The sequence below is a fragment of the Agelaius tricolor genome, unplaced genomic scaffold (genome assembly GCF_023055355.1).
Source record: "Agelaius tricolor isolate 1412-34295 unplaced genomic scaffold, bAgeTri1.0.p SCAF_17, whole genome shotgun sequence".
Taxonomy (NCBI): domain Eukaryota; kingdom Metazoa; phylum Chordata; class Aves; order Passeriformes; family Icteridae; genus Agelaius; species Agelaius tricolor.
Window position 1 is genome coordinate 17186204 of NW_027269277.1, and position 11674 is coordinate 17197877.

At 44.5% G+C, this 11674-nt stretch overlaps 1 protein-coding gene across 6 annotated transcripts in view; it reads right to left on the minus strand.

The window, feature by feature from the left end:
- ATP7A (ATPase copper transporting alpha) overlaps positions 1–11571 on the minus strand; it is a 32650-nt gene extending 21079 nt beyond the window's left edge. For 4 of the 6 annotated variants that reach the window (XR_011681594.1, XM_071442718.1, XM_071442714.1 and 1 more), the window contains exons 1-4: positions 11413–11548; positions 5226–5392; positions 2239–2728; positions 366–1097 (exon numbers count right to left, since the gene is read on the minus strand). Coding sequence is in view for 5 of the 6 variants with exons in the window: in XM_071442718.1 (XP_071298819.1) it covers positions 366–1097; positions 2239–2728; positions 5226–5333 (1330 nt within the window). In the remaining variant the exon portion in view is untranslated. Of the gene's footprint in view, positions 1–365; positions 1098–2238; positions 2729–5225; positions 5393–10579; positions 11382–11412 lie in introns of those variants that run through there. The other 2 variants (XM_071442715.1, XM_071442716.1) reach the window with 2 other exon arrangements.
- Between the last annotated feature and the right edge of the window lie 103 nt (positions 11572–11674).

An 11674-nucleotide genomic window follows, 5' to 3' on the forward strand; every position in this document is an offset into this window, starting at 1 on the left:
GCATGTTTCATAAGCAAAACCAATGTTTTTAACTTAGGGGCTCTGAAACTACAGCAATTCAGGGAATGCTGTTTGTGCAGGAACAGGGTGAAAAGGATTAAATGTGAGTACCCAACCACTTCTGCAGCTATTGACATAAAATAGCATTCATCTGACATATTTATATTGCCTGACATCTCAATCATTTGAATCAATCTGATGTATTAAAAGACGTGCACATTAATGATCTCATCTGCAGTGAAGATACAAAGCTTCTCTTAGCAAGCACAAAGTTATGGCAGCTGCTAAATTTCATCTTGGGTGGTACCAAATCCTAAACATAACTGCACAACCCTTGTAAATGTAAAAGTTTCACATGTCATTACCTGGAAAGGATGCATCAAATCCCATATCCTCTATTGAGGACCTCAAGTCCTCTGGGCTTGTTTGCAGTGGGTCATATTCTATAGTTCCAGTTCCATTTGGGAGAGAGACATGAACAGATTTCACACCTGCCTTCTGGGACAGCACTCCCTCGATGGACTGCACACAGGAGCTGCAAGTCATGCCCTCAATATTGATCACAACAACTTGAGTGAGGGGCTGGCTGGGCTCCTTGGAGGCAGGGTGAGATTTCAGTGGAGACGCCAGCGTGGGGAAAAGTGCCAGGTTCTCATGCTCCTCAGGAAGGCTGACTCTGAACCTCTCTGGAGACACACTCTCCACAGCTTTCCTCAGCTTCTCAATGCTAATCAAGCTTGGGTGGTAGTTGATAGTAGCAGATTGGTTCTCTAAAGAAACCACGACGCTCGTCACGGCCGGCAGCGCCGACACGCTGCTCTGGATGTTGAGGACACAGGAATTGCAGTGCATCCCCTCCACTCTGAACACAACTGTCTTGCTGCCAGTCCCACTGGAGTTTTCTCTCTGTGATGCCTCAGAGCTCCTGGGCTGAGCATTCTTCAGCCTCTCCAGGTCAATCCCACTGAGCTTCAGGGGTCTAGGCTGCTTTTTGAAGGCTGCTGTGAAACCTGCTGCTTCAATTTGCTGCTTTATTTCTTCTGCTGTGATTAGAGGAGGCTGGTAGACAACAACAGCTTCCTTATTGTCCAGGGACACTGGAAATAAATCAATAAAATAAGTGTGTGTCACTGCCCTAAGCATAATAACCACATCACAGGATCTTGTCAAAGCTTTCCAGCAACACTTTAAATGGTCAGAAATGTAACTGCAACAGAAAGGAGATTTCATTGGTCAAACAAATTAGTTCTTTAACCAGGTTTTGTCTAGTGCTACAACAATTTTCAACTCCTCCTCAAATTTTTCCTCTTTCCCCAGGATTTTCATAAATGGCATCACTGCTTCTCACTGAATTTATCCTTGTTTTGGGGTCTATGGCAATACACTTATCCCAAAGCTAACTATATCAGTAAGCTGGTCTTGCCTTCTGCCTTTTAGATTTTTAATTGGACAGAAAATATGAACTGTTACCAATTACAATTTTAAAAAGGCATCTGTTATTAGAGATTTCTATAACTGGTAATAAAATTATGGAACACAACTACTTCAGGCTGCCTACCAAATGCAAAATAAACACTGAACACCACCACCTATGTAACAGGCAGATCCTTCCCACCATGGGGGCTCCTTTCTTCATTTCTAGTCTGTCACAGACATGTTTTCTGAAAAATCCTTTCCTTAGGATTTTTCCTCCTGAGAAGCTGAGAGGCCTCAGGAACAAAATGTAACCAATGGTTATCTGCTGCTGTGGAATGCAACAGGTGCATCTGGGATTGGCCTCATGTGGTTGTTTCTAATTAATGGCCAGTCACAGTCAGCTGGCTTGGACTCTCTGAGAGACACCAGCTTTTGTTATCATTCTTTTTCTGTTCTTAGCCAGCCTTCTGATGAAATCCTTTCTTCTATTCTTTTAGTATAGTTTTAATATAATATATATAAAAAAATAATAAATCAAGCCTTCTGAAACATGGAGTCAAGATTCTCATCTCTTCCCTCATCCTAAGACCCCTGTGAACATGGTCACTCCAGTCCACATTAAAAACATAATTAAATCCCCAGTCCCACAAAGAGTCACTGTCACACTCAGCTATCTCATCTAAAACCTGCAATGCCATCAGAGGGCAAACAGCATGGCCAACCTCAATTTAGATAAAAACTCACTAAAGTTGTACCTCTAATCTGTTGAATTCCTTGCAATTTGCCAGCTTCAATTTCCATAAAAACACACTAAGGTTTTACCTCTGATCCTCTGAACTCCCTGCAGTTTGCCAAGCTTCCCCTCGATGGTGCTGGTGCACGAGTGACAGGTCATGCCATCGACCTTGAGGCGCAGCACGGCGCTGCTGGCCTGGGACCAGCTGGAATCCTCCCACGTTCCAGGTGTCACCTCTGGCACAGAGATGCTCAAATCTGCTCCTGGGACCATCTGGGGAATGTGCCTGCCATTGGTGATGGAAGGGATGAAAGTCACCACTGCAGTTCTTTGATCAGAGGACAGTTTGACATCCAGGATCCCTTTGTGGCTCAGCAGCGTGGCACAGATCTGCCTGGGTGTTAGGGCTGACTGGGCAGGCAGGCTGAGGAAAATTGTGTCAGGTAGAACAGGTTGTGGGCTTGAATCAGCCAGGGTTGCATCAAACCCCATGTCACAGATGGCTTCCTGCAGAGTCACTGGGGTTTGCAGCTTGGAGTCGTAGATGATGACAGCGTTCTTGTCCTCCAGAGAGACCTGGAGGGGATAAACAAAGCAAGTGAGGAAACTGCACCAGAGCTGGGAGAGACTGCACCACTCTGCAAACTGCTCTGGCTTGCAAGGTTTAGCAACACTCCTCCAGTACAACTTTCACTGCTCACCTCAGAGAGCAAAGGCACACTGAGTGACTCCTGCTCTCCTGTGCACCAACAGGGCTGGAGAGAGCAAAAATCCCAGCCCCACTCCCAGCCCCTGCATCCAGAGTCTGTCTGGCCACTTCTACTTGCAACACCCAGACAGCACCAACCACCTAATGAAACTTCCAGAGCCAAATTCACTTCAATTAGGATGATTAACCCAATTGAACCCCTGGAGCAAAGCAGCCCACAGAAGAAATTGGAATCAGTTAGCAGCAATTCTAATGCACTTAGGAGTAACTGCCCCCGGGCTACAAGGATGGCAGAAAACACTCTTTGAAAAAACCCACAGCTTTAAGCAGCAGTGAAAGGAGCCCAGCATTTCCAGGCAATGGAGGCACAGGCTGGTAACTTGCTGTGACCAAAAACCTGCATTAGGCTTCCCCAGAACTCACTTTAGACACCTGATATGTGACAAACATTAAAGATGTTCTTCCTCTCTCTGTACATTTTGGTGATCCAGAGATATCATCATTGGTAATGACTTTTCCCATCTGATGGTACACACAGCCTCAATTTAATTTGCTCCCAACAGATGATGTATCAAACACAATAACTGCAGTTCCCAAAAGGAAAAAGCAATGCCTGCCAGAGGCCCAACACATTACCAATTCAATTCTATCTTTCCTCTGGGCAAAGGTACAACCTAAAGACCACAGCCATGATTAAATTCTATCAGTTAAATCATTTTAAGAACCACCTTTCCTCGTTTCTGTCCCAATGATGAGCCTTAGCAGAATTAGCAACATGGACATTTAAGGGTTTCATTGCAGAATAACCTAAAAGCAGCTGTTTGTCTGTATTAGTCATCTAACATTCATGTCCCTTGCTGACCTAATTCATAATCACTACACAAATCCTTGTTTTATTATTCCCAGAGAATTTTCTGAATCAACTGATCTGCTTAGACTGAAGCTCTGATGCTGTAAAAAGGATAATTACTAAATAGGACCTCAAAGTTTCTTAAGAATCCTGCTCTACTCAGACTAAGGTTTTGCAGTGTATCTTTTGAAATAGCATTCAGCTTTGGGATAAGGTATTTACCTAAAAACCTAAACACAAAAGCTTTAATACTGTCCTTTTAAAAACCTACTCCCTTCCTTTTGTAAGAGACACTGGGGCTGCATATACTCTTTATACACTTTGTATAAATCTCCCCATCCCATCCAAAGCCACCTGTGTATTCTCAGAAATTCCCTGAGAAAACACAAGGCTGACAAAATGACATCTTTTGCCAGAGTAAGGAGGAAGAGAAGATTCTGAAATCAGATTTTTTGGGGATATTATTTTACAGGCTGCTTTTAGCCTTTACCTGGGCTCCTGCTTGCAGACACCCAGTGATTTATCTGGCCATGCACAGGGGGCTGTTCAGAGCTGTCACAGCACAAACTCACATCAAAGCTCCTCTACAGCTGAGGGAAGATGAAAAATGATCTGTCTTGTAAATTTTGCTGCTTTTCCCCAAAATTTCTGTACACAAACACCTATTTCAGGCCACAGGGAACTGCTCTGAGCTGTGCAGGACCTGCTCTGCAGGGGAAGTGCATTACAATAGGTCCTGCAAAACCAGCTCCAGACAATGATCACACACACCCCAAATTAAAATTGTACCCAGTTCTGGGAAGTGTTCACCTAAGGTATCCCCATAAAACAGATGTTAACTGTTGATAAAACCAGGAAAATATTATTTTCTTTGGAGTAAAGTCAACAAGTACAGAATGTAGGAGGATGCTTTCAGAACACAGACACTACATAAATAAACTTCTCAATTTTCTGTGATTAGAACTGTTCTTTCTACTACAGGCTGGCTTACAAAATTCATAGAAGTCTGCCAGCTTTTAAATTACTTCCATTATTAAAACTACTGTAAAATTATGTATTCTGCAAGGATGATCAGCTCACTCTGGAATATTCTACAGTCCAATATTTAGCCCATGACAGAAGAAAGCAACATTGTTAGTCTATCTCCTCTGAGCTAAGAAAAAAGTTAAAACTAAGTCAGGCAAGAAAGCTTGAATTAGGACAAACCCTGTTCTTTTTTTTCCCATTACTTCACAATACTGAGTTAATTGTAAAGCAGGTAATCAATTAAGAGTAACAATAACTTAACTCCCTCTGCAGTGAAGCCAGCTCCTGTTTTTCTCTTATTTACCAGAAATACACCAATGCACCTCCAGCATCAAAACACACAAAATCCAACCATCCAAATACCCCAACACCTCCAACCTGCCAAGAAATGCAGAGAATAAACTCTCCTTACGTTATTTCCCTGTCTCAGAGCACAATTTCTCATGGTTTCTCAACCAAACCCTTGCTAGAAGCAATGTTAGACTCACTTGAATGCTGTGGATGCCATTCATCTTGCCCAGGTGCTGCTCAATGCTCTGGGCACAGGAGCTGCAGGTCATCCCCTCCACGCCGACGGCCACAGACTTGGCCTCCATGGTGAATTCTACTCAGCTCTGCTCATTGCTGGTGGCTCAAACCATCAGGACATCACTTCCTAAAGAATTTCACAGAGATTGAAATAAAACAGATGGACTGGAAGGAGTCCCCGTGGCAGGGTTGGAGTGAGAGGAGTTTCCAGGTCCCCTCCAATCCAAACCATTCTGGGATTCTAGGGGTTAACAGAGGAACTCCTTCACCACATGAGACTCTGGTAGATGTCAAAACCTGAGCAGGTATCAACAGAATGGAAAACTCCATGTATTTATTCCCACGAATTCTCAAAACAGGAAAGAGTTCAGACATTTATTATTAAATTTGGGATACACAGGAGATCATTTAATTACATGCAGCAAGCTGTGGTTCACTGGTGTGAGATATTAAATTATAGGGGGAAGCAGAGAGTGAGGGGGACAGCAGCTCTTGGAATGCTGAAACAAGAGGATGGCACATCAGACACAGCTGGTAACTCTGCTTTTCCACATTCTCTCTCATATATTGCCCCCTGTTTGCAAAAACAAATGATGCTGAAGTTAGCCCAGGCAGCAAATCCAGCTTTTTGCAACACCTCATTTAGAAAGGTCTCATTTCTACTCCTCTGAAGAGTTTAATTACTATATTTGCTCATAAAAACAAGCCCAGAAGAAAAAATCTGAACCTAAATGAAATGTGCAGAAATAAGAGCCAATGGAAAGGACTTGTTCTGCCCAATGCACAAACTGTTAAGTGACAGAGAGGGAAAGAGGGGACAAGAAAATCTCCAGATTTTTTGTTAATATGTTGAAAAAAGTAATGCAAGGTTTTATTGACAGAGAGGTCAGTGACCAGGGAAATGATCACAGTTAATGTTTGGCAGCAATGGAAGCAGCAGTAAAATCTGATGAGTAACTGAGGAGCTGAAGTGAAGCACAAGCTTAACTTGTTTTCTTACCCTGAGGACTTATCTTGGAAAATTCAATTACATTGATGTTTAGTAAAAGAAATTTTTCCTGCTCCATGGTGACATTTTCAGACTGTTCTCTGTTACAAAAGGCCCAGAGGGCTCTGCTTTCACTTTCAGACGTGCCACAAACCATGTAAGAATACAAGGAAGTTTCATCATTGAAACCAGTTTACCTCCCTGATGTACAAAATGAAATGCTGAACTTAATTAACAAGCACTGAGAGAAGTAGAAGACTGGGAATAGTGACTTTTCCAACAGATTAAATACATCTCATCCCTGCTAAGAACAGAAATAAGACAGCTCTACCTGAGGAGTTATTACAGATCTCACTTGGCCCCTGCTCTTACAAGAGCTGAGTTATTGGAAACACTCAACACTTGTGTGTGAATAGCCACACGTTACAGAAATGCAGAACTGTCACAAGAATTATCAACCAACAGGATAATTTTTTTAATAAAGTATATTTTAAGCAAATCTCATACAGCAGCTCCTTTCTCAGGCTGATCTGCACACTCAGAGGTCCAAAATACTGAAAACCCACTCATTTACCTAAGGAAACTGCTGCTGTCCTGCCACCCATGGAAATGTGATGTTCTGTGCCCCCCCAGCTGTCCCCAAGGAATGCCCAGGGCACACCCAGCAAACAAGGACAGCTCTGTAACCCCACAGGCAGGGACACCAACATTCCCACCAGCCTGAAGCACAAAGCAAGTTGCAAAAAGCACTTGGAACGTGCAGGGAACTTTGTGAGCACAACCAGGCACGTGGGACTAAAATCAGACAGCCCAGACAGAACCAATCTGCCCTCCAGTAAGGTTTGGAGATTAAATTAAAAATTTCATTGAATTTAAAAGCATTTCAGGTACATGACCAACTTGAACTGCCCTGATACTGTACTTTGAAAACAAAAATAAAGGAAGGGCACACTTTGGCTGGGAGCTGATGTCTAAAATAACCAAAGGCTGGCAAGATGCTGCCTTGGAGGAGAGCTGGGTACAGCTGGGACAGAGAAAACCTGCAGAGCTCCTGCCTGCCCTCCTGGGCTTTGCTTTAAGAGACCCAAGCTGCAAGTACAATAATATCCATTTTTCCAACCCCAGGATACAATGTTAAAGGTTCTCTGTCAGACAAACAGAGCCACACTCACAGTACACTGAATAAACACTGATTACAGTAACCAGCAGCACTGCCACCAAACACCCACCAACGCATTCAAAACCCAACTGTTGAAATATGTAAAAATAACATGAAACTTCTTTTCACATCTATTATTATTACAGTTTGTATGGACAAAGCGTTTCCTCCATTTTCTCAGTCTGTTTCCTTGCCCTTCTGGTGTTTATTCATAAACACAGCAAAGAAAACCCTTTCCTGGAAGAGCCAAAACTAAAACAAAAACCATAAAGGCATAAGAAAAAAACCCTAAAATTCATTTTTCCTTTTTTTACCCCTCAAGAAAGTACTGAAGCATTAAGACTGAAACCAGAACTTCCCTCACTAGAATTTATGTTGGACCACACTGACTCTTCATTTTGTTCTCTGATCTTCCATTAAGGAGGACCCAGATCTCTCTGACACGAGCTCCCTGCTGGTGGGGAGGACAACCAATGTGGATTTTTATTTGCTTTGTTGCAGGTTGCTAACAGTTTTTATACTAATTTTAAAACCAGGTTGTTCTCTAAAAGATGAGACATGTCCAAATCTAATGGTCTCTCCAATCAGCCACATTATTATTATTAACACTGAATTTTTAATGAGCTGTTTCTCAATTGCTGGTTTCTGTACGGCCTTGCTGAAATTTCCAAAAGCCAAACTGTCTGGGTTTCCAGTGCCCCTGAAGCTTCAAAGAGTTCTTGTTCTCAGAATGAAATGCAGGGTTATACACAGTGACTCTAAATAGACAAATCCTTTTTTCCTCCTCTTGCAAAATTCCCAGGAGAACCAGTTAAATCTAAATTTCATCTCAAGCTGCATTCTATTCTACCTTGTCATATTCATTTCATTTCTGATGCTCTGCCTCCCTTACAAGTGCTTCAAGGTTCAAAGAATTTGGCTGAAACTTGAATGAAATATTTGTTATATTTCCTCCTGAAGTCCATGACTAAGCAGACTGAAAATACCTGTTACACCAATGAATTAGGACTAGATGCATACAAAAGGTAGACAAATATTCACAATTTAATCCCAGTTCTCCTCATTTGGTTTAACATTTTCCCAAGAAAATAGAAGTCAAAATATCTGCAGCAATCCATATATTCCACATCAATGGCTTGTGCAAGTTAGCATGGACACATCCTTTCAATTATAACTTATTTTCTTACAGAGAAAAGACTTGAAGCTGAGGTCCTGAAAAGACCTGAGATGCTAAGTTATGGATTAAAAAGGATTTAGAGAAAAAAATAATGCTTTTATTCTTAACCAATTGCTCCATCTATAAAACACCTTTACCCTCAATTAGTAAAGAATTTCAGGATTTGACAATACAAAGAAATGGCAGTTCCTTTTATGAGCTAGCAGCTCTGTTTTAGTTCCATTTTCTTGAAGGAAGTCAGTTAGTGCTTCTATGAAGTAAATGAAGCAACAGAAAGAGGTGATTTCTACTTCCAACAGAAATTTCTCCCTATGGAAAGGAAAATTCAATAGTGATCAAGCACAAAGTGACTGAGACACTCATTCATCTCTCTAAATAGTTTTTTGATGTAACACCAGTCACTGTAACTAAAATATCTGAAGAAATGAGGCTTGATGAGGTCAATGTTAAGTAATTCATAAACCCACGCTATAAAAAAAAATTTAGAAAATGAGCAATGCAAAGAGGAAGTTACAAGACCAGTAAAAACTCAAGAATCCCATTTAACCCTAAAAAGGCACTTTGGAGCTTCTAATGTCTGAGCAGAGCCAGGCATGACAGAGCAGCAGAGCTGTGTGGCCCACAGACACACTTTGTGCCAGTTCTGGGATTAGCAGGGGTACAGCCAGGGAAGACAGAGCCTTCTGGTTACCTGCACAGCTCCAGTTCTCACCACTTCATAATCACCTTGAATTTACAGCTGCTGGAGTCAAAAGAGGTCACAGCTTGGCAAATACCACACAAATGCCAGCAACAGAATTTCACAGGTTTAATTACAGCCTTTGGATTTTATTAAATTTCTAAACGGCCAAGTGCTACTTAGCTTCTCTATTTATGGCAGCAGAGAGGTAAATTACTTTTTACATGAAATGGAGAAAAGGTGCCTGTCCCTCAGTGTCTGCACAGACCTAAGGAAAAGAGCAAAGGGCAGGAGAGGGAAAAAACTGCATCATCTCACCCTTGGGCTTGAAAAGTGCTCCAGGAGATGGGTCCAACAGGGAAGGAGGAGGTTTATAGGGTTCATGGGCAAACAGAGCCACTGGAAAGGGTGACTGGGTAGGAGATATGGATGATAGGCCCATGGGTAGGTGAGGCTTAATCACTGAGAGAGAAACTGTGCATCTGCAATAAATGGCACAGCTACGTGACACTTGCAATAGGCTGTAATTCACATTGCTCAAGACTTTAACAAGCCTTGCTTGGTCAGCGGAGCATGGAAATTGCTCTCAGGGAATTCATTTCAATACCAACTGCATGGGGAAGAAAAAAGCACACATTGCAAACATTCTGCTTCATTTCTAATGAGTTTTACAGTATTTGAGACAAATTCTTAGCAAATCCTTTAACTCGTTCTTGGCTTTCCACAACCTCCTGAAGTCGGATTTTTGGAGAACGTGAATGTTTCCTTGGAAGAATCGTAGGAAATATTATGAGCAGAATATAATTTACAACCCCTTGTTATGTAAGCATAGCAAGGTCAATGGGGGCTTCCTCAGCCTTGAGCTTAGTCTCAAAGTACTCAGCAGAACAATATGAAATGTATTATATAATAAAAATGAGAAGAGTAAGACAGCAAACTACATATAATGTTAGCTTTTGCTTCCCTGCTTTGCCACCTGGCAAGGAAAAAAAGCTTCAGGAATTCTCTCTACTAAGAAAATACATTATAATTATTAAATTCTAGTCCAACTGTGTTTGTGCTCACACAGGGCATTCTCATACACACCAAATCCCACACTACCAAATCTTTGCCTATTTACATCCACACAATTCAACAAAGTGTTTAAGTACAGAAACTCAACCTCTGCTGACTGCACAAAAGACCTTAAGATCTTAATTTTACACTACTTACATACAATTTGCAGAACATGAACACAAGGAGGCAACAGTTGTGTTGTTCTTGCTCATTTTTTCAAGATTTCACCCCAAAGCATCATCAACAACTACTTACCCTTTTCTAGAATACCCACACTATGCTTTTCATTAGGAAAAGGTGCTTGTGCACAGAGCGCTGCCATCATAAGGTGGCATAAGGTGACATGAGAATAAACACTAAGTAAGGAGTTTCAGACGGCCAAGCTGAGCAGCTCAGGATTGGAACAGCAGCTCAGTGACTCATGGGCTCCGAGACTTTCTCTGGCCAGTGACAGGAGCACAGGAGGGACTTTTCCAAGGGAGCGCAAACCTCTTGCGGACCAGGGCCCGAACCGTAGCTGCTCCCGGCCGAGCACAGCCCGCGGGTCCCGCTGCAGCCCCGGGAGCGGAGCCGGGCTCGGCCCCGCTGCTCCCCGGGGCAGCGGCTGAGCAGGAGCCGCCGTTCCAGCCCCGGGGCTGCCTGGACACGGAGATGCCGCCGAGGCGCTCTAGGGGTGAAGTCCCGGGGCACCCCGGGTTGAGGGCACCCTCACACACCAGGCGGGTTTTGGGGCCCGAGCCCGGACCGCCCCGTCCGGGGCACGCAGCCCGGCACCGCCACAGCCGCCCGCACCCCCTCCCCGCCGGGGACACGGTGACAACGGCCCGGGGGCAGCCCCGGAGCCGGGGGAAAGCGGGAGCCCTCAAGGCGCGTCCGCACGGGTCTGCGCCACTGAGGGAAGCGGGAACCCCCCGAAGGTCCGCACTGCCGGGGACAGCCCCGAGGCGGGTCCGCGCTGCCGGAGGGAAACAACCAAGGAGGGGCCCACGTTGCGTCCGCACCGACGGAGGGAAACAAGCAAGGCGGGGTCCCGGGCGCGGGTCCGCGCTGCCGGAGGGAGGGGAGCCCCGAGCGGGGCCCGCACTCACCGAAACCGCGGGCTCCAAGCGCCGCTCCCGGCCCGGCACCGCCGCGCTCTTCCCCCGCCGCGCCACGTGACCGCCCTGCTCGGGCCCGCCCACTGCCACGTGACCGCCCGCTCGACTCCGCCCACCGCCACGTGACGCGGGCGGACACGTGACGCTGGCGGGAAAAGGCGGGGCCGCGGTCGCGACCGCTGTCACTGCTGTCACCATATCGCGACAGGAGCCCGCCCGCCGCGCAGCCACCGCAACTGGGTGCGCTTCAGGT